Source organism: Sander lucioperca, chromosome 1 (assembly GCF_008315115.2).
Source record: "Sander lucioperca isolate FBNREF2018 chromosome 1, SLUC_FBN_1.2, whole genome shotgun sequence".
Lineage (NCBI taxonomy): Eukaryota > Metazoa > Chordata > Actinopteri > Perciformes > Percidae > Sander > Sander lucioperca.
The window spans coordinates 13,562,819-13,586,029 of record NC_050173.1 but is presented as its reverse complement, the minus strand read 5'-3'; the positions used below and the strand labels follow the sequence as shown (position 1 = coordinate 13,586,029).

The window sequence follows — 23,211 nt, the reverse complement described above, 5'->3', positions numbered from 1 at the left end:
AACTCAGGATGTTTTGGGCTAAAGCCAAATGTTTTTAACAGCTTATCAGCAATGAACAGCTTCAATAATAGGCATAAAAAAAGAAAATCTGAAAACACTAAACGAAAATTCTTTCATTCTTTCTTTCTATTTTAACGTGCAGCTGTAGAAGTTCCTCTTTCTAATCACTTCACTTGATTGCTTATTGATTGCACCTGTGCCAGTTACATTTAAGTGACCTGAAACCAGGAATCTGTAAGCAGAGATGAACACCTGAGGACTGAACTGTTTGCCCTTATGTGTAAATAATTGGTACACTAATAATACACTTTTTTTAAAGGCTGTTTGCCATCTTTTTCTTTTGAGTGGACAACCTTCAAAGTTTTAACAGTAAAATGGTTAGGTGTTAAAATAGTAAAAAAAATCTGCTAGATTTTGTGTTGTAGCGTTTGTATTTGTGTTGAACTGTCTCGGCCACCATATGCAAGGGCAAGGAATGCTTAATGCTAAATGCATCTTGATCATAATAACAAAGTTTAAAGATGATTAATTGACCATTAATCATCGTATCACAGTTTGACCCTCAGCCTCCTGGTGAGTTTTATGGTGGATGCCCGATGAGGCACCAAATGGACAGCATAAGCCGAGGATTATCAAACTTCACTATCTCACATTTCTTTTAAACTGGATGTCTGGTGATATTCTTTAGTGTTCTAATTTTTAACAAATCTCATACAATTACAACAAGTATTGTATGTGTATCCAAGGCCTGATAGAGTTAAAAATAAAAACACAGAAATGAGCCCCACTGTTAAACTGGGTGACATGTGTTTTCATAATGATAAACATGGGCCCTGTAGTTTACTTTGAGTCAATGCAACATTTAGTCCTGCTGCCAGAAATACTCACTAAAACACAAAATAGTCTCTAGTAAATGCAGTTTCCTGCTGTCTGAGTAAGATTTGCTAAAAACTACAGTGCCCAGCTGTTTCAGGGAATTATTTAGCCTATTTTAAAAATGCTAACTTTAAATTCCTGACTTGTTTTTAAAGACTTGTGTCTTTAGGAGGAACCAATGGGCTTGAGGCTGGGAAATACAGATTTTCAGATTCGAGATGGAGTTGAGAACTGGTTAATTCCATAGACTTTAAAAATAGAGGACGTAGAGTCAGTGACGTCACCCATTGGTTAGTGAAATGCTGTTTTGAAGCCTCAAGTTTGGCAGTATGGCTGTCGCCATCTTGTTTTTTTGAAACTGGACATGACGATTTTTGATAAGACGGTGGAGCTGGGGAGGATGACATGGCCAAGCCAGTGTTGTTTAGTGTTGCAATTCCGCTGTGCTTAGCTAAACGCTAAAGAGGGAAAGTTGCGGATTTTCAACCCTTTGGAAGCGAGTCATCCAGTGGAGATTTACCGGCGGGTAAACACGGACCTCCGGGTCGTAGAGTGAGTGACTCAGTGAGTGGCAAACCAAGAATTTAGATATATTAAGTCACTACAGATATGACTACATTATTTTGACCATACGTGCAAGTGTGAAAACTTGGGTGGTGTATTTGGCCTGCTGCATTAATCTTCTGAGCCACTGTATGAGAGCTGCAGTAATGATTGTTTGAACCCAGCTTGTTGGCTGGTATTTGAAATATGTTTGGTGGGCTAATCAGAGTTCTATGGTGCTGTTGTATTGGCAACTTTAAATCAATCTCTCTCGTTCGCTCGCTTAGTAAACCGCGGCGGAGGTGGGTGGGCATCTGCGCGAGTGTGTGTAACGTTAGCCTATTTGTGTCAAGGGAAACTCAAAATTTCAGAGCACCCTCACTGAAACGTCCAGCAACCCCAAAGCACCAGCAAAAGAACATCTCTGGCGCCGCCACTGAGGGTTAGCATGAAGTGGGCCTGTAAAGGGAATAGTCGTGGCTACATAGAACCCATTTTCCTTCAGATATCTTGAGGTGAAAGGTCAAGGGACTCCTTTCAAAATGGTCATGCAAGTTTTTCCCTCGCCAAAATTTTGCCTAACTTTGGAGCGTTATTTAGCCCCCTTCCAGACATGCTAGTATAGCGGAGTTAATAACTCCACTTGCCATTAAAAGGTAACTTTTCATTTGGCTAGTAGTTTCCATATGAGACAGGCTTTTTCTGTAACATGAACGTCATCTATTGGTGCTATTCTGCAGACTTTAGGGTAAATTCTTACACACTATCACTAGTCTGCAGTAGCCTGTTTCATGCTAACTGGAGCTCTTTATAGTGACGAATGTGATTGTGAGACACTATTCTGCTATTTACCAGAATAAACGGCTGTGATAGCCAACGAAGAGTGACGGTTTCGTCTGTAACACAACACAACGTAAGAGAGAGAGAGAGAGTACGCACCCGCTACACTAGCATGACAGGTTGGTACCAATAGGTTCCTTAGCAATATCGTCACTCTGTCTCCTGCTACAGCCACAGAAAGACAAAAAGCTGGTCAGGCCATCAGAGTGGCAAAGGGTTAAAGCATTACATTTTCACATTTCAGATAGTACATATTTCAAGTATCTTTGGATGTAGCAAGTTGAGCTATTAGGAAAACAACCCGTGAAAACATGACAGCTGAATTTGACAGACCTTCTCCAACCACAGATAGGACTTTTGAAACCCAAAGTTACTTCCTGATAACCCCTTGACATGCATGCTACCAATTAACCTTCTCTTCTCCCCCATCATTTCTCAAGGATTACAAGGGTCCTTCAGCAGACACTGAATAATAGCACAATAGTTTAACCATTGACCCCTTGACGTGTCTGTTTAGGAACGTAAATGATTAAGAACAATTTAGCTGTAACACAGGAAAAGTCACACACACAGCTTGACTTAACGTTGACCAACTCTAAGAAAGTTATATACTTGGTTTAAGTGCTTGAGTGAGGTTAGGTAGACCTATATAAAACTCACAGGCTCTTTAAAATATACTTGTCATCTTTCTCAGAACTGGACCAATTTAATGATGATTGTGCAAAAGTTTGTCCATGCTTGCAACCTAGGCCTGTGCAGTGTTCTAGGAAGATGCAGTTATTATGTGATGACAGGGTAATAATTATGTTTTTCTTGAAAAATGACAGTCAGCACGAAGAAATGGTAATGTTTGCTGTCTGCTGATTAACATCTCAAATTGTAACTAAAAACAAGGTTATTTGGTTTCACAGACAAAAAAAATAGGTTGGTTTCTCTGATTCAACCCTCTTACTGTATAGCTCAGGAAGTGTTGGGCTAAAGCCAAATGTTTTTTAACAGCTTATCAGCAATGAACAGCTTCAATAAACTGCGTAAAAAAAGAAAATCTGAAAACACTAAACGAAAATATCGTAAACTCTCTTTCTTTCGTCCTTTCTTTCTATTTTAACGTGCAGCTGTAGAAGTTCCTCTTTCTAATCAATTCACTTGATTGCTCATTGATTGCACCTGTGCCAGTTACATTTAAGTAACTACTTAAGAAGTACTTTTTTTTTAAAAAGGCTGTTTGCCATCTCTCTTTTTTTGAGTGGACAACCTTCAAAGTTTTTAACAGTAAAATGATTAGGTGTGAAAATAGTAAAAACAAATCTGCAATAAAACCTGGAGAAATTATAAAACAATGCTACAAAAAAAGTAAAACAGTTCATGACAGTTTAGGTTTTGTACATAATTGTACATAACAGGCATAATGTGTTGCACAAATGTAACATGTCCAAGTTGGCCTTAAATAGGCTTTTCTCAAAATGTAGGAAAAGCACAGGTGTTACTGATTACATTAACAGTGGCTCTGTTCTATTCGTGTGCCCCAGTAAGTCTTGACAGTGAGCCAGCATGCGCAACACAAGGACCCTGAAACTGAAGCAGCTAAATGGAATTCAGTCATCAATCATTTTATTATTTACAGCTGTGCTTTTTCTACTGTGCCATGTCAAACTGTGTAGTGTGGAAAAAGCATCTCCACAATATAACACATCAACCTGAACGCACCCGTGGAGGAGTTCAACAGCAAAAAACTATTTTAGTGGCTAGTATTGTAGCTACATCTAGTGGTAGTGAGGAGATAAACAGGTAGGATGTAACATTACAGAAACTGCTGCTGCTTTCTTTTATCTCTGCAGTCTGACAACTGAACACACACATTGTTAACCCACTTAATGTCAGTACTGTGTGATACATTATTCACATACAGGCGTAGCCTACTTCATACAGGATGGTTACACAAGCAAATTGTGGGTCTCAGTGCTCAATCCACATTTGCCAAACCAATCAGTTAGTCTCCATCCTTTTAAGGCTTTTCTCTTTTAAAGCTGAAAAATAAACACTTAAACACTAAAACATTATATTCCACCAAATATGTGCCTAGTGTCAAAGTTTGTATTCGCGTGTAGAATGTGCTCGTTGTTGCCCCTTGTGGCCACACACTACAACTATAGTTCTCAATTCCTGTCAAGTACCAGTGGGTGTTTTGGGCTCTCTGGCCTCAGGGGGGGGAGTAATGAGGCCATTACGGCTTGGCGCACCACAATGAGGTGAAGAAGACACCGACAGCACTAGAAATTGGACAAGCAACACAAAGGTGAAATTTATGCTTTATCGAAAGTGTTTTCAAACCGTATTTTGGGGTTTTACAAGAGAGAAGACTTCAGGGATAGGGACTAGCTGGTTGGTCTAGAAAATGTACGCCTGGTTTACTGACCCACCTCTAATGAAGAGCAGCTCACAGGTGCTTCCCTGACCTTTTGTATGGGAGCCATCCTGAACCTGGCTCAGGGTTACTGCTTTGTGTTGAGGCTGACCTCTTACATCCACATGAGATAAGAGCTAAATTAAAGTTTATTAAAAAAAAAAAATCACATTTTAAATCCGGGAGCAACATTTTCTTTATTGTTATGTTAGAAAAGCAGATGATGCTGGATTCACACAGGTAGGCCTACAAAAACTAACATGACTAATTTGTGCAATGAGAAGCCTTGAGATCTTCATGATGTATTTTTTTATTTTTATTTAATTTCGATAGTATGTAAGCCCAGGGAGATTGTGTTTGAGTCAGTCAGTTTTGAGAGACCTCACATAATAATGAATTCCTCCTCTGGGTTTACACTGATTGGTTAATGGCCAGCAGCATCAATTAAACGAGGAAATCAGCTCAAAGATTGTTTTCAGCAGCGGAGGGAATGATTGGGAATAATTGTGTTTGCTGTTACCAAATAAGCCTGCCACCGCCAACAGTAATAAAGACTTGTTAAAATGCATTTCAGGCCCATTTCAGGTAATAGCCTAATATTAGTCTGTGCTTGATGCTCAGATCAACAGAAGGTGTGCAAAGGCTAAAATGGTTGTCCACCTGCCTTAAATGGGGGGAAATGTATTTGCTTAAAAATAATCAGTTGGTGAGATTTGATTAATTACCACATTTGACTGATGCTGGGCAGTGATTCCCTCTCCAGGGCGTCTCAAAGTGAATTTTGCGGGTCATGATATTATACATCTGTAGGGAAGGACTTATGTGCAAATTTATCGACGTGTTAAGCCAACCACCGACCGAGACACATGCAGTTAAAGACTAAGGCTACCCTCAGACAAAGCATGCCCACTATCTCCTGTAGAAGGAAGCCACTGTTCACAAAGAATTCAATACTTACAAAGTATTTTAACTGTATTGTATGTGAAAAAAGATGCTGCTGCTTTTAAAATAGTTTTTTTTGGGGAGCTTTAGGCGCCATAAAACAAGAATCAAGAATTAAGACTGTTGTAGAGCTCCACTATACATGTACGATGCAGAATGTTTCGTAATAAATAAATAAATACATTCACGCAGGTTTAAAGAGCCATAACACTACTCTACCAACTCTGAACTTGTGTCAGGATTTGGATAAATTTGCATGGTTCAAAAGACTTGCCACATTTTAAAGAGCTGACATTAATCAATTTACACCAAATCATTGTCAAATTCTCTGTTTATTCGTCATCTCGATTGCGCACAATAAAGATGAAATACAGGGCACAGTGAGCTATTAAAAGTTGTCACAATGTAACAAGACATTCATTCAGCTCGTCATCTTTGAAGCTAGGTTGTGCATTGAAAATAAAAAGGAGAGATGATGAGTTAACCTTTGTTTTCTGAGGCGGAGATGCATAAAGAAATTTAAATGAAAATAATGATGACAGAGGGCGGCTGAGATGGTATCACACCTCTGTGTGTCAATCTCCTGAACGTGTTGTGATAGGCAGACAGAGAGAGACAGATGGAGTTCAGATATGTAAACTGAGCATCAAACATTGGAGGAGAGTTAAATCCTGTGTAAGAGAGGCACTTTTGAATCTATCTTTAACTGAAATGGCTCACTAGTGCTGCAAACCCCACTAAGAAAAACAGCCAACTCTGAAGCTCTATACTGATTTTAGCTGTATTTATTTGCTTATTTATTTGCTTTTGGCCACTTTTTAATAATTTTGTTTTTTCCGAGCCCTGGCTCTCACAGGCCTGTAGGAGGCTGATGCAAGCAAACTAGCTCATACATGCTGAGAATATGCTTAATGCCCCCAAAAAAAGGGCATAGAGAGAGCCAAAAACGGAGCCAAAACGAATGGCTGGTAAAGAAAATACAGACCAAATCAAAGCTTAACAAGAGTGAATTTTGATCTCTAGTGAAAAAATCACTTAATGGCACTTTAAAACACAGTCCAACCATCAACCATCCAACACATGGATGAAGTCTCTAATGCATCATTTGAGTGAAATCAGACCTTAATATTCACCTTGGCCTGAATATGCTTATCAAGTCTAATGAGGAAAATATTCATATTATTTGCCATTATCTGCATTTAAAGGTCCCATATTATTCTCATTTTTAGGTTCATACTTGTATTTTGGGTTTTTAATAGTCCTAGAACATGTTTACATGCTTTAAAGTTCAAAAAACACATTCTTTTTCTCAAACTGTCTGTCTTAATTTAACTGTAATCACCCTCTGTCTAAAATGCTCCGTTTTAGCGCCTGTCTCTGTAAACCCCCTCCCAAAAAGCCCAGTCTGATCTGATTGGCTTGCGAGAGACAAAAGGCGCATCTTTGCAAAGGTAGTTCTCAAGTCGTGGTGGAGTTACTCAGATGGGGGGCGGTATATTCTAATGAGCTGATATGTAAATTTAAAGAAATTGTGCTCATTTCACAAATGTTTAATCAGACCAAACATTTTTTTTTTTTGATTCCTCAAACTTGTACTTGTTGTGATACATTTGTGGCAGTATGTCTGTTTGGATGCATATGCACTGTCAGTGCTTTAAAACCATGTGTTATTCATTTACAAAAAAGTCAAGAGTCAATTCCTACACATGTCTCAATGTCGCCCCTTGCAGGAAGAGTGATTTCAACACTGGCCATTGAGCTTTCCACCTTGCTGCAATGATGGAGAGCTTCACTACCAAACCAACACAACATCACTGTTAGGTGTGGACAGAGATGCAACACATCACACAACCTTTCAACCCACAGAGGTAAGTGCAACAATATTTGATGTGCCATGAAAGGTTTAGGCAAGTGTTTCATCACAATGTTCAACAAACCGTTTTTATGATGCTGTATTTCATCACAAAATTACCCTCGGCCTTTCGTGTTTTTTTTGCAGCTATTTCAAAATGGAATTTAAAATGAAGGGTAAGAATAAAAACGTCCACTTTTGACATTACATTCAGCAGTTTCAGAGTGCTGTCGATGCTGGTAAAAGACAAGAATACAAACTTCTGTACAATTAACTGAACTTTAATCTAACGAGACCTGCAGTCACCTGTGTGACCAGCTGGCAGTTAGCTCTGCTTATAACTATGATGGGATGTCATCGTAGAGGTTGAAAGCATAAGAGGCCTCGTACTCCAGCCCTCATGTTGGCCAGAGTTTGGCTTGTAGTCTGCTTTAGTTTTCTGAAATCTGTGGCACTGGACCGCTGACTCGATCTTCACCTCCGGTGATCCAGTTGTTCGACTGAGAAGAACAGTTCTTCACGTTTTAGAGCTAGAACCTGGAAACACATTGACAATGTGTTTCAGTCCATGGACGCAAGTACTCTACAACTAGTATTTTAGTTCTGCACCAATATGCCTCATTTGTTCCTCAAGAGTCAGATCTGACTTTCTGCACTTGTCTGATGCCTCTAACCCTGAACAGCATCAACAAACTTGTTGATGCTAGATCAAAGAGTAAATTTCCAGGTGAGACAACCTTCTCATAAACAGGTCAGTTAACATTTGGCTGTTGAAATGAAAGAGGCCATGAAGTCTTCGTCTCGAAACTAACTCAAAGGTCCCTCACATCAGCTGATGATGTCACAGCTCTGTCAAGGACATCCTCATAGTTGTCCAAGAGCGTCCTAGTACTGCTCGTTGGCCAGTATAGTCTGCCCGTTGTCGCTGTAGCTCCGGTTTGGCAGAAGGGACAATCTGAAAAAGAGACAGAGATTTTTTTTTAGCAAACTTTAATGGAGCCCAAGGTCCCATGTTATCATAGACAGTATATAAGAATGGACCAACAGATCCCGTTGCTCTGGACGGAGACCAGTGAAGGCCATTAGAAGCACTTTTCCGGTGAGCGCCGAGCGTTACTGCGCAGCCTCCAACTGAGAGAGACGACGTAGATGTGACGTGAGCAACCTGTCTGAAAGTTGGAAGTCTTCTGGTAGCTGTGCCAAGAGAAATCTCAATCATTCCCAATCTTGCAGAGACGAGAGAACGTAGGTATATGTAAGGAGATAACATAGGCACAGGCTAATTATTGCTAACTAAAATGCTAGTTAACATTAGTAATTAAACTTAAACAGCTAATGTAAGTCAAAACTGCCTGCGAGCTTCTCCTGTACTATACGGTAAATCCTCTACTATGTGACAGTAAGTCCCGTGGTTATGACACAATCGTTAGCCTATTTTTACAAAAAAGTCTGCTACGGAGCCATAACATGAGGTACAAGGTAATGGAGCCCTTTATACATTGTCGTGTTTCTTTAGAAATACACAACGGACAAATAAAGTCTTTAAAAGCTTCAGATGTAAAGTTATTCGCTGTCAAAGTGGCGCCAAAATGAATGGCAGTCAATGGGATGCTAACGGGGGGTGATCGCTTTGTAGCATTAAAATGGCACCATAGGAGGTTCGGGTTGTGAGGAGACGCTTACCCCCTTGCATGTTATGCTCATTTTTAGGTTCATACTTGTATTTGGGGTTTCTACTAGAACATGTTAACATGCTTTATTGTTAAAAGAAATCACTTCTTTTTTTCTCATACAGTCTGTCTGATATACCTGTATTCACCCTCTGCCTGAAACGCTCCGTTTCAGTGCCTGTCTCTTTAAACCCACTCCCGAAAAAGTCCAGTCTGCTCTGTTTGGTCAGCGTTTCCGAATTAAGAATGACTGTAACTGCACTGTAGCGCCACTTTATACCAACATATGGTATAGTTGTGAGATCACAACCCCACGGAAATCTTGGCGGCTCGTTGAAAGGCACCATTTCTGAATACAGACTGTGCACATTTCTCTGTGGATTTAGCCTTTTGATACTTTCACAGTATATATATATATATATATATATATATATATATAGCACCTCAACCTGCTTCATATTTAAAAAAAGACATGATATCAAATTTTTTACAATATGGGACCTTTTTTCTGTGATTTAACAATTTATATATTTTTTTAACAACATACAATTCGCAACCTGGACCAATTCCATGTATCCAAACTTCCTGGACCTTTTCACAGGACCATAGGACTTGAAGTAATTGGCCGTCCTCTGTCTTAAATTTCCAACAATTTGGTGTGTCTTTAAGACCAATTCTAAACAATCTGGAGGGAGTCCAATAGAAGCGATACATAATCTTGAACTGAATGAGGGGCACACTCCTATCGCATGACATAGTTTTAATATTCCTACAGATTCTGTCCCACTCCTCATCATCCAGTGTAATACTCAGATCCATTTCCCATGTCTTTTTGAGGGCTGTCCCGGCTCCATCCCCCAGGTTCTTCATAAACATAGAATAATACCCAGCAGTCTCATTACCTTTTCCTTATATCAACAACACTTTATCTAAACATTCTGGTGCCTTCGGGGCTGAAGAACCAAAAATCCCCACTAACAGATGGCGAAGTTGCAAATATCTAAAAAACTGAGACCTAGGGATTCCAAATTGCTATACCACATCCTCAAAGGATTTCAATATGCCACCAAGATACAGATCCCCCAGTGTGACAATTCCCTTTTCCAACCAATCCCTCCAAAAAATGGGAGATCTATTAATACATATCTCTGGATTTCGCCAAACACTTAATAGTAAGTAGTAAAGTATTTAGATATGGATCCAGTTCAAACAGCCGGGCCACTTTGGTCCAAACGACATTTATGTGAGATTATCGGATATGTTACACAAAATATAAAAAAAAATATAACACAAAATGGGACCTTTTAAGATTTTCATGGAATTGAACTCCATTTTTTTCAGTAGCAGCCATTCAATGTATTTTCACTCTGTAATTATCTCGTTATATAGTAGAGATTGGGACACTTTAAGCCTCATAATACTACTATAAAATCTGCCATCACATGGATTGGCACAATAAGAATAAAATAAATGCAATTAAAACAAAAGATAATTAAAAAAAACAACTAATTGGTATTGTAAGAAAAAGTGGAGGAAAAGTTAAGCTTAAGACTTTTGACCTTAACGCGTTTCATAGCTCTGCTGGCAGAAATAAGCAGAGAAGAGTTAGGGAGAGAGAGAAGGCATGGGAAATGAGTAAATAATGACTGGGAACTACTGTCGACATTCTTCTCAAAGTAGGGAGCAAAGTCCTCTGCGAACAGGGAGGAAGAGGAGGGAGACGGGGAAAAAAGCATACAAGCAGTAATAGTTTAAAAAAGGCAAAAAGGACATTTTAGCATTTGTTTTTGTGGTGACAGTTTATTTAAAGTAATAATTCTTAGTACTTAACTTAACAAAAATGAAAATATTTAGTGATTTAGTGTCTGCTGTTGTCATTAGTCTGTTGACTGAGCTCAAGAAAACAGCAGCAAAATGTATTTGTTTATAATCTAATGAATGTTTGTGCATGATGTTCTGGTGGTTTTACAGCCTTGACAGATTTAGGGTTTCTAAGTACCCCAAATGCTACTAGATAGTACTAGATATTGTGACAAAAATACAGTAATCACATATATTTTTTTCCTGTAGAAACTTAAGACTAGTATTTCCTGGGGACATGGGGAATTTCGTGGACATTTCTAAATCACATGAGGTCCCCTGGTAATACCAGTCCCATGCGAATAGGGCTTAAATATATCCGGCTAATACTGGCCTTTTACTGAAGATAAGATGTTTGTCAGCAGATTGTACAGATTACAAAAAAGCAAGCTACAAAAGTATTTTGCCAGTTAGTTTAGCACACACGCTCTGTGATGCCTTATCGTGTCACTACGAATACACTCTGTAGTCCCGCCACATCTAAAGAGCAACTTGACACCAGCTAAAATTATTGTTCTTCCGACCAGTGGCTGAAGTTCTTGCCTTTTCTACAAACAAAAATGAATGCCATGCTATAATCGCGTAGAAATTCTACATACAGTAACTTTAAAATTTGTCATAAACAGCAATTTTGTGCCAAATGCTATTTTGGGGAATATGCATGGACATTTAAAAAAAAAGTTTTTAAGTTGAGCTTTCCACTAAGAGAATAGAGAGTAATGTCAAGGTAACTTTCCAGCAGTGTGGTGTCTTTGACACCCATGGATCAATATCAGAAATTCAGGGAAACATCCAGGTTACCAACAAACATGGAATAAGAGTCTGAGGTTCAAATCCTCCCCATGAAAATGTAACGCTGTTCCCTACAAATTACATTTATACACCACTAATTTGCATTGGCAAATATGTTTTGGAGGAAATGTAATGGCAGCAACATCTTGTTCCAATGCAGGAAGTGTTGCTTAGGGTGGATGGTTGGGTGTAAAAAGCACAAGAATGTGTCATCAGAGACCAGGGTTACAGTCCTGCATCCCAGGCATGGTTTGGATTAGGATACCAAAACTCTCGCTTAAGGTCAGAAAAAAAATCTGTAGTGAATAGTCACCATGATTAAAGATGCAAGTTGAAGTTAACTTAAGTTGACTTTAAATACTCAACCAAGACCACAGTCTTTCCTTGACCTTTACTGAGTGGTTTGAGCAAAGACGCTGAAGCTAAATATGACAGATGCGTTCAATAAAAATGTTTCATTCTTGTGATGAAAAACAAAGTAACCCTGGGCAGCACTACGTTTTCTATAAAACATAACAGTAGTAGCCAATGTTTTAGGAAGGTTGAAAAATCACATCATTGAAGTCCTTTGCAGAGGAATGCAGATACATAAGGTGTTGCTTGAATTGCAGTAGATTGTAGTGTTTTCTGTCAACCTTTCCTTTGTTTGTTCATCTTATGAAAACTGCAGTACCCAACATTTTGTCAATTAGAACTTCATTACCCACAAAGCCTGCCCGTTTTACGTAAACTGCACACAGTGCATCAAACCAGCCCCGATTTTTCAGATATTTTACACCTAATTCTTTTTTGCCATAGCTCATTCACAGATATTTAGGATACAGTTTGGCATTTCAACTTTATTTTCACTTTTGTTTTACGTGTTTGCATGATCAAGTTACATGTCAATGTCCTGGTGTTATAGCAATTTATTATGCATTTATTGGGTAAATGAACAAGAACATATAACAAGAACAGAGCAAATCAACAAACATAACTGTTCATGGGCCAGAGTTTACCTAAAGGCTGTTTTTTTTTTTAAATCTGTGGACGGATGTTAAGCTGAAATGTTACTGTCTACGAGCGGCCCGCTGGGGTATGCGGAATGTAAATGTGGTCATCAGCGCACCGCCAATTTTATTGTGACCGCGCTGACTTGTTCAGACATGTCCCCGCAGCCACTCCGCTACAAGTGGTAGCATAGCGATCTACTGTGCATGTTTGGAATGTGGACAACTAACCCTAACCAAGCAGAATGAATAAACAGCGCTACTATAATACGTCCGTGGTGTCTGCAGCTGTCCGTGTGTGAGTCCGTTCCGGAATATAATCAAGCCTTTATGCACGCACCCTAAAAAAGAATGCAGTGTATGAGCAGTTACTGAAATGGGATATGAGAAATGCCTAAGTATCCTTAAATAAGTATAAATTAGGGGTGTAATGCAAAGCTACTCTCTGTATCTGTTTGTGTCCCAAAAATATCTGATAATATTCAGATTATACTGGGCGTTGTTGGAAATTGTTCTGTTCTGCATTCAATTGTCATTTACTCTCTTCATATTTAGCTGCCAACAAAACGATATGAAAATATAAGCTTCTTCGGCCCATTAGCTTGCACTTTTGAGAAGGTCCCTAACTTCAGCTTGTCAGTTGCCTGTCTTGTGTCAACAACACCCCTGCAACATCAGCTTTATTCCACACTGCACATGCACAACTAATCTGGTGAAAACGGATGAAAAGTTACTGAGAATAAACGTGGCTGAATGTCTGAATATTGAACTCACTTACTAAGTACACCTCTGTGGTGTTTGTTTACATTCTGGCACATCTGCATAATGGAAAGTGATGCTGCTTTGGCTACTAGCAGTTCCTGTTCACTGTGCAGACAACAATCACCTAGATGACTCTAATACTGAAGAAAAAGTCTGAATCTGTCAATTATCAGGCAAGATCGAGATCCTGACACCACTGCAAAGAGTAAATTCTAGTCAACAACAAACTTCTGCCAGCCGCAGCTCTCCTTACTGCCTTGAGGGAGATTTGGGCTTTAGTGCATTTATTTTAATTAGATTGTCATGCAGAAATCCTCGAATAGAACCTCCTGCAAAGCTATGTAGTGTTTTCTCATTTTATGAGGCTAAACAAAACCCTGCTGACCCAGAGATTTGACCCTGCACGGCATTATGGGAAAACTACATTACCCTACTTTGTAGGGATGAAGATCAAAACCACATTAATTCATTCATGCTTACATTTAGCATAATTAAATGAATGCTTTCCTTAACATCTGGGGGGCATTTTGGATTGAGTTTCATCCTGTAGCTTAAAGCTACATTGTGTAAGAATTTCTCCCATCTAGCGGTGAAATTGTATATGACAACCAACTGAATATTACTTTCTAGCCCCTCCCATTCCGATCGCATTTTAACTGCTACCGTGGCCGAACCCGAAATTAGCTCTTAGTATCTCCATCGTTTACACGCAGCTGTTCTAGACACTCCAATATTAACTTTGGTCTTGTTGCTTTGCCTGTCGCGTTGTCGTTTTAATTCTCTTTTTCGCTTCCCTGGCGAGTAATCTCCCCCTGGCATTCGCCAAGGTGCGGGGTGCCACTGAGTGTAAAAGGGCGAAAGGCGGAGGCATGTCCCTCTTTGGCTAATGTATTTTAAAGATGGAGGCGCAACGTGCCGGCCGTCATTCCAGCGACTCGCTCGTATGTATTCTGAATGATTCTAAATGGCAGATTCTACGCTTACGAGAATACTTTGATTAGTTGGTGGAAGTAATTACACATGAATGAGCATATATTTGTGAAAGAACAAAGGGGTTTTTGCTAAGAATCAACTAAAAAAATTACACAATGTAGGTTTAAGATTGACTCACATTTAAATTCACATGTACAGTTGACCAAAACAGTAATATAATAATAATAATAATAATAATAATAATAATAATAATAATAATCGCTTAAAGGTACAATATGTAGCATTTCTGCACTAAAAAGTATAAAAACAACATATTTTGTTGAGTTGTCTACTTAACACTATCCCAAATGTTTTCAACAATGTTTAAACCCAGTGAAATCTGTTTATTTTATTTTAATGACACGGCACGTTTCATTTAGTCACCTGTCAGCGGCATCATAAAACGTCTGACCCCTCTAGTTACTCTAACGTCCCTCAAAACACGGGAACCCAGATGATACGTTCGAGAGTAATTGTAAATCATACAATGTCACAGAAAGAATAATAATCGGCAACCGTAATAAAGCTTACTTTCTGCCACACAGCATCATTTTGTCATTGATCACGTGCCACTTACAACACAGTAATACAGCGGAGACATAATTTGATGATACATTTCAATATCGATCACTTAACATTATGTGCTAAGTAGCTCATGCTAATGCTTGGTGGGGAACGTTATAAGGTTACAACATCATTCAACACGCTCATGAAGTTATTTTAAGTATAATTGTTTTGACCAAGGAAACGTTAAACAGCACTGGGCTAATCCTCGATTATGTCCGCCAGCTAACGTTAACGTTAGCTGTATAGATAGACGACTAATCTAATGCTAATTCAGTCAGCTATCCCATCCTGGTGCTAAGGGACTTCAGTCGTGATGAGAGCGGACAACAGCCCCGGGGACACGACCCATCCACAGTTAGCCAGCAGCCAGCCAATATTATTAACTTACAGCACCACATTTTACAGCAGGCCGATGAAATCCTCCCCCCTTTCGCGTTTAGCGATCTTCTTTACAGTTAAGTTTGATCGACAAATGGTGACTGTCATGCGGCAACAAAGGTTAAGTTTAGGCACCAAAACGACTAATTAAGTTAAGAAAAAGGTGAAGAGAATTCCGGCAGCCATTGGAAGTAAAAGATATCCCATGGATGTAGTTGATACTCGACCGCCGAGTATGTCCGGGGCCGAGGCTAGGCCAGCAACAAAGCTACTCGGCGGCCAGCCCCAGTCTCTCAGCAGTGTTGACTAACGTTAGATTAAACCCCCACCCCAGTGCTGAAAACATCCAAAAAGTGACACTGACCTGAAATGTATTGTGATATCGTGGTTTTAGCTGCTGGCTAATGTTAGCTTGCTTGCTCCCTAACTGGTCAAGTACCAATACAAATCCAATCAAGAAAAAACGTAATTATGTGGGGGAAACTGCAGCTATTTTATCAGAATGACATGAATAAAGGTTAATAAACATTAATAAACGTAACGTGGTTAAAACTGTAATGGATAAACCCAAATGTGAACAGATATAATTTAATCGGCAATTGTGTTTAAGAATGAAAACTACAACTCCCATAATCCCACGCCACTTCACGAGGTCATCAAAAGTCTGTGTTTACATCCAATATTTTGATTGAGAGACCCTTAGCGGCAGAAAAATACTATTTTGTAGGTTTAATAGAGCAAATATGTTAGTTATACTTCTTATCACCCCAAATGAATTCACATTTAGTTAAGTCACAGTTCACTTTGCTGAACTTACATATATGGTATTTTTCAAAATAAAACACGAAAAAGTTATCCTTAAAGCTTTAGTGCGTAACTTTTTGATATTAATGGATGTCCGTTACATTCAAGCCATTGCCAAATGAGTTGTTACAAAGCTAATTAAGACTATCAGCTCCACACAACTCTCTCTGTATTTGTCAGTATGGCTATGTTCAGAAGATTGTGTCGTCCGGTGACTTTCCCACGCTGAAACTCTAGATAAGATAGTTACTTTTTCTGAAGAGGCCATCATGTTTTTTTAATCCTCCGTGTCCTCCTTGGCTACTAGCAACTGCGTGGCTTAAGCGCGGGCGGGCGCGGTGCGCGGTCACGTAAGGCTTATATCATGTGGACGCGTCCAGTTTTGTTGTCATTACTTAGAATTCCACATGGGGGTGGCAGAAACTACGCATTATAGCTTTAAAATTGATCCTGAAGGCCTGAAGCAGATGTTTTGACTACATATATTCAATGATAACACATACACGTTAAATATATATGCATATACTGTATACTTGCACATATCTTCCCTCTGACTTTCAGTGCAGTAGCTTTTAACCACAAGCAGTGTAACTTTAATTAGACAGGTTTCACCTGTAGCCTTCAAAAATGTAAACTGCTACCCCCCCCCCCCCCCCATGACAGAACATTCCCTGAGTAAAAAGTAATGAGGGGGGAGGAGGAAGAGAGTATGGGAATTTTCCGACATGTTAATTCTAATCTTATAACATCACTTTTATGAAGAAACCGCAGGGCTAATGCTTGTCCAGAGATGGTTTAGTGGTTAACCCCCCACCAGAGCTTCCCCTTGTGTCTCCTCTAATCTGTCTAGCTTTCTGCTTTTTCACTGTGCAATTTGGGTGGAAAAAGGAAAATGTGAGAGGGGAATTTTCTTGCAATACATGTCATCTTCCATCATTTCCTTTAGTTTGAGGGCAGTGAAACGTTTTGTGAGGCTGTGTCAGCTGTCAATTATGATAAAAATAAAAACCTGAAACAGTGAAATGGTATTTTCTCTAATGGAAATCTCCAAATATGTTTGTTTCTAAACTGACACTACAGCATAAGCAGCAGGGTAAGGACAGCAGAGCTGTTTAAGATTTATTAAGGCAGATTTAAGAACATGACAAAACCCCATTTTTGATACTATTTATAGTTTCTATTTTTTTTTTAGCAATAGCCATTTCATGTATTTACATTCAGTAATAACCTCTCTAAAAAGCTCTTTTAATTTAGGCTGAGTGGTGGAGTCTGCCACTCCCACCCTGGATTCAAATTGCCTTCAATCACACATGATTCACAGGAAATGATGCATGAATAATGTGTGTAATCCAGTTTTACTGTTTGATCTCATTGATATCAGCCTACACAGACTCAGGCTGCAGAGATGGGGACTCGAGTCTGAGACTTGGACTCGAGTCGCACTTAAGTCGCACAAACAGCTGACCTCAGACTTGACTTGGACTCGACCCAAAAGACTTCAGACTTGACTCGGACTTGTGCTTCGGGACTCGTCAAGGGAGTGAAAGAGACGTTACATTTAGCATATATTGTCACAAGTAAGCTAACCATCGCAAAGTGTTGTGCTAATGCTGGGAACAGGCACATTGTATCTTTATAGTTGTATCCATATGATGTGACAGACTTAGGTTAATATTTCACCAGGTCAGAGGGCTAGAGGGATGTGTTAAGTAGACCCCATGAAGTTATCCTACAACTGATTTTGATACTGTACTGTACGGATGGTAGCTACAGGACATGCTTTGAATTCATAAGATTTAACAATACAGTGTTAGGGACAGATCAGATGACCAGAGACTTGAGACTTGACTTGAACTTGCCCCTCAAAGACTTGAGACTCGACTTGGACTTCCAAAAAATGACTTGTGAACATCTCTGTCAGGCTGTCTGAGGGGCAGGGGCCAAAATAAATAAAAAGGGCACCAGCGCGCAGAAAGTTTTCTAGCATGTAGGGCAGTCTATATGGCACTTCTTCACGTTTTCTCTACTGGGCGGTGACTTAGATGGCACTTTTATCATGTTTTCTCCATTTAAGGGCACCCTAGGGGGAACTTAACATGTTTAATCTACCATCTAAGAGGGCATTTTTGCGGCGTTTTATTCAACATGGGGGCACAAAAGGCGCCCCCCTCAGTTAACTGTTCACTGTCTCACAGTAGTGTCAGAGCTGGATTAAGTTACTGCTAATTCACACCAAACAGTTCCTATTGCTACTGCTTTACGTTAAAAGCATTCAACTGGCTCTTATTGTGAAACAGCCACAATAAACACAATGTATTTGTCACAGGGCTTAGTATATACGCTCTTTAAAAATGTGTTTACAAAACAAGACATGGTCATTTCGGCTGATTTTGAAATATTGCAGGGAGTGATGCAGTGATGGGAGTGATAGCACAGTGAGCTGTTATTTGCTTCACACCTCCAAGATAACCAACTTCACTGTCTGCTGTTGTGTGGGAAATGACTCGCGCCATGTGCAGCATGAAATCAGATCTCAGTTTCAATCATTATTGACAGACTTCCTTATTAAAACAATGTTTGCTTGGCTGTGTCATAAACGGATACACCAGCTGCTCTGCTGTTGTACGTTTTGACAAAAAGTGAAAAAACTGTGGCTGGTTCAACGCAAATCTCCTGTACTTTCAGTGCCATCCAATAACTTTTAAATACTTTTAGGGTGTTCTATTAATTATAATTTCTTCAACTCAAGATCTTTCACTTGAAACATGCCATATTTCCTGAGAAGCACCTCTTTAGAAAAAAAGCCAAGTTAAAAACAGCCCAGCACAGGGTCATGTATTCAGCTTACTCTTTACAACAGCATCTGGCGCCTTTATGCTGCCAGATTTGCTCTTATCCGTCAGTTTAGTTTGATCTGTGGCTGAATTCCAGTCTGACAAATTGAAGCATTAGATCAAAACAGGCATCAAAATGCTGCATGTTTTGGGAAAAAAACGTGGGAAAGGAGAAATTTTGAACTCCTTTATCTGATTTTAAAGGGATTTTAGTTCTTTTAGAGGAAAGAGGGGGGTTTAGCAGGCATTTCAGATGAGGTTTTTGAAACTATATTTATTGCTTTATTTGTTGTTTATGCAGTCATTTGTGTATTTTGGCCATTTCCTCAACTCCTGTGTGTTGTCAACAGGAGTTGAGGAAACGGTATTTTCTTTTAAATGGATTTAAAAACAACAACATGATGCTTCATATGCTTTAAATTAAAAGAGGCAAGTCCTTCATTTTAAGTTAAACAGGAATTTTATAAATCTTTAGGTATTTGTTTTTTAATGAGAACCACATTTTTTGTAATTGTGTCAAAGCTGCATTTAGTACCTGTCCATGTTTAGGATTCATGCATGCTTCAAGAGTATTTAAAAATAAAAGCCTAATGACCATACTAAGAAATAATACATATGTACAAGGAACATAATCTAATCAATCTTTGCCTCTAGACCAGGGGTGTCAAACTCAGTTTCACTAAGGGCCACACTGGAAAATGAGAATCACATCAAGGGCCAGACGTGTACGGGTTTATTGACATGCTTTTATTTAATCCAAAAAGTTAAATATCTTTGACTATATTATTGCATGTCTCGTATAGTCTTCTCACTATGCAATGCAGGCCAGATCAAAATCTGTGAGGGGCCGGATTTGGCCTGTGAGCCTTGAGTTTGACATGTGTGCTCTAGACTCTAACATCTCAGTTACATTCGCTGCTTGCAGCCTTGCTACACCACTTTAATAGCTAAAATTCCCTATCTCCTTCTCAGTCGCAAAACAACATTGCTGTCCTGTCATCTGCTCTGTAATGTGACCTCAAAACAGATAGACAACAGATACAGATACGGTTTGTGTTCTTTTAATTTAGCGCTAATATCTTTCGGGGACATTAAATAATCAGATTTCACTCTTATCTCCTGGCTTTGGGAGCTGAAGTAGTGAGGAGGGATGGGAAGGGAAGATAAGGTGTGTTATCCCACAGGAACACTGAAGATATTACTGGAGGAGCTAGTTTTGCTCTTTCGAAGCAAACTACTTCTTTGTCCCCAAAGAGACCGTACTACTCACTCTGTATTGTGTTTCTTGTGTTATACCCCTGTAAAGCACTGTCACTTATGTCTGTGAAAGGTGCTTTATGAATACATTTTACTTACTTACTTACTTACTTACTTACTGTAGGTTTCACATGTTTTAGCCCATTATTACAAACTGTGTAGCCTATACTTAACATTACCATACATCGGGATATTGTACTTTTGGAAACTTCAGTCTGAACACAAGGAGTCACGGATAAACTGATAAAGTGCAAAATACTTTTATTAAAATTAATAATATTTTACATCTGTCTTTACACACTCTTCAATAGTTGTGTGTCCATGCACACATAAATAGAACGACAAGTACAGACTGAAGCATTGCTTGGACAGCTCCAGCACTCGAGGGAAATTTATCGGCTAATTGGCAGTGTGAATTCATAAAGACTCCTTGGAATCTGGGCCAGTAAGGACTTCAGAGTTTCCAGTACAACAAAGATGTTGGACAGGTCAACTAGGACTCGAAGAATACAACTTAGGACATACATTCCAAGTATGCTGGATCCAGTTTTTATAATGTAGGAGCACCTAAACATGTGGTCCTCAAAACAAAGCAGAGGCAGGAAGCAGAACCATTCTTGATATCCATGGAGCACCCTGCCATATGTTACAGTAGTTTGATTTGTTTTTGTTTTGATGGGTTGATGGTTGTGGACACACGGCCATATTAATTATACATCAAGACCCATATTTTGACTTGTACTCTATTCTACAAACTTCTATGAAGTCTCCCTGAAATTTAGTTTTTCTCGGGGTGGTAAATGGATATCTGCTGCCCTCATTTCAGAGACAGTTTGTTTCCAAAAACTCAAATGATTCCAAATTGAAGATACTCTTCCTGAGACCAAACCGAATGAAAACATCAAGGGGTACAACAGACCGTCAGCTCATAAATAGACAGTGCACCAAAACAAATACAAATTGATTGGATTGACTGAGCATTCACACAGTACAGACATATACACACACACACACACACACACACACACACACACACACACACACACACTCATTCCTCCTTTTAACATTGAACAAATGTCTGAGAAACCGGAGACACTCCACTGGAGTGTCTTTGCTTCTCAGGGAATGTAAAATACTGACCACATAGTGACAAATGAACATACATACAGTATGTAATGTTATTCAGATGGCCAAAAAATGCCTTAAACATTGAATTTGTTGCACAAACTCCCCTTTGAAAACACTGACTGACCGTCCGAACCACAAACCAGCATACTTTAGCATGAATCCAGACTGGTGTCCTGCAGCCCCTTCATGGGCATGAGCTGGGTTTCTAGGACAGAAAATGTTCTGCCTTTCATGTTTCTGCTATTTTGCTGTGAATGATGCAGCGGGAGCGGTTCTGAACAAAAACATAATTTCATGCAATGACCTGGCACAATCTCCTGGAAGGTCTAATAAAAAATTAGAAAATAATAATAAAAAAATAAAAAAATCATCATTTGTTATTTTTATTATCTTGCTGGCAATGCTCAATGTTGACTCTCTGATTTGGTCTTTCAGGTTAAATAGAGTGTTCTTTCCTCTAAATCTGGACCTCAGTATCTACAGCTAATCTTTCAGTTATGTCACTATGCTAAAAGACTGGTATTATTAAATCAAAAGAAAATTCACAAAGGGGGAACACAAATGAGAGACTATTATTAGTAGACATTTTTTAATCATATGTTATAGGGCTATGCAGTTCAGTTTATTAATTTAACATGGTTCTTCAATATACTGCTGCAATATTAATTTTGTCCATGTTACTCAGCCTCAGTGCTGTGTCTGTGTGTCAATGCAGACTCCTATGATATAGCAAGCATTGGTTTTAAAAGAAAACAAAGAAAATCCCTTCCTTTCTCCAAACAGAGCTTGTTTTGTTAGAGATGAATGAAAATGATTTCATTTTACGGAGTATTGGAGCCGAATCCCCCCCCCCCCCGATCCCACTGAAGTTAAAGCGCCTCACTTCCTGCTCACAGATGGACTACCCGATAGTGAGATGCTGCTTCTATTTTGGATGCTGTATGTCTGCGTGTTAGCATGTGTATGTGTGCATTAAAATGAAAGACAATCTCATTTGGCTGTTATTTGCATTTTTTAACATTATGTTCTTTTGACGGGTGAAATTGTGCCCAATCATTAAACCTAACTTGTGACTCGTGGCAAATTATTAATTATTTGAATAAATTCCTCAAAGCTTGTTCCTGTGCTTTTTATACTTTTTTCTTAACTCCATCAACTACAAACTGTGCATATACCAGCACCTGAACTATTTTCCAAAGTTTACCAAAGTTTTGTACAAGAAAATGAACTTAATTTGCACAGTTCAAACTTGCTTGATTGAATATTACTGAACATCATGTGGCCTTTTCAAGTGGCTTGTCAGGACTATTGGTGCATTCTGTGAAGTCATAGGAGTGCCATTAAAGGTCCTATGACATGGTGCTCTTTGGATGTTTTTATATAGACCTTAGTGGTCCCCTAATACTGTATCTGAAGTCTCTTTTATATAGACCTTAGTGGTCCCCTAATACTGTATCTGAAGTCTCTTTCCAGAAATTCAGCCTTGGTGCAGAATTACAGCCACTAGAGCCAGTCCCACAATGAGCTTTCCTTAGTATGTGCCATTTCTGTGTCTGTAGCTATTGAGGAGGAGGGGGGGCAAGGTGGAGAGTGGGGGTGTGGCCTTGACCAACTGCCACTTTGCTCATTTGAAAGCCATGATGTCTCTCTCTTATGGGTGGGCCAAATTCTCTGGGCGGGCAAAGCAGAGAAAGGGGAGGTAACCTTGCTCCTTTTGACCTCATAAGTGATTAAATATGAT

General features: G+C 39.2%; 1 protein-coding gene and 1 long non-coding RNA gene across 4 annotated transcripts in view; one reads left to right on the top strand and one right to left on the bottom strand.

The window, feature by feature from the left end:
• Positions 1 to 1,317: 1,317 nt before the first annotated feature.
• On the top strand, positions 1,318 to 22,588 carry LOC118494654. 3 transcript variants are annotated; one of them, XR_004896784.1, is made up of 3 exons: positions 1,318 to 1,428; positions 7,336 to 7,473; positions 22,254 to 22,588. It is a non-coding gene; the product is annotated as an uncharacterized LOC118494654 (long non-coding RNA). The 3 variants fall into 3 exon arrangements; XR_004896785.1 differs by lacking the exon at positions 22,254 to 22,588 and adding an exon at positions 7,605 to 7,709; XR_004896786.1 differs by lacking the exon at positions 1,318 to 1,428 and adding an exon at positions 4,479 to 4,555.
• The window catches only part of si:dkey-247m21.3 (5-hydroxytryptamine receptor 4), a 68,324-nt gene continuing 51,037 nt past the window's right edge, over positions 5,925 to 23,211 (bottom strand). Inside the window, exon 7 of the mRNA XM_031298195.2 lies at positions 5,925 to 8,412. Coding sequence (XP_031154055.1) covers positions 8,343 to 8,412 — 70 coding nt within the window. The 3' untranslated portion in view covers positions 5,925 to 8,342. The remainder of the gene's footprint in view (positions 8,413 to 23,211) is intronic.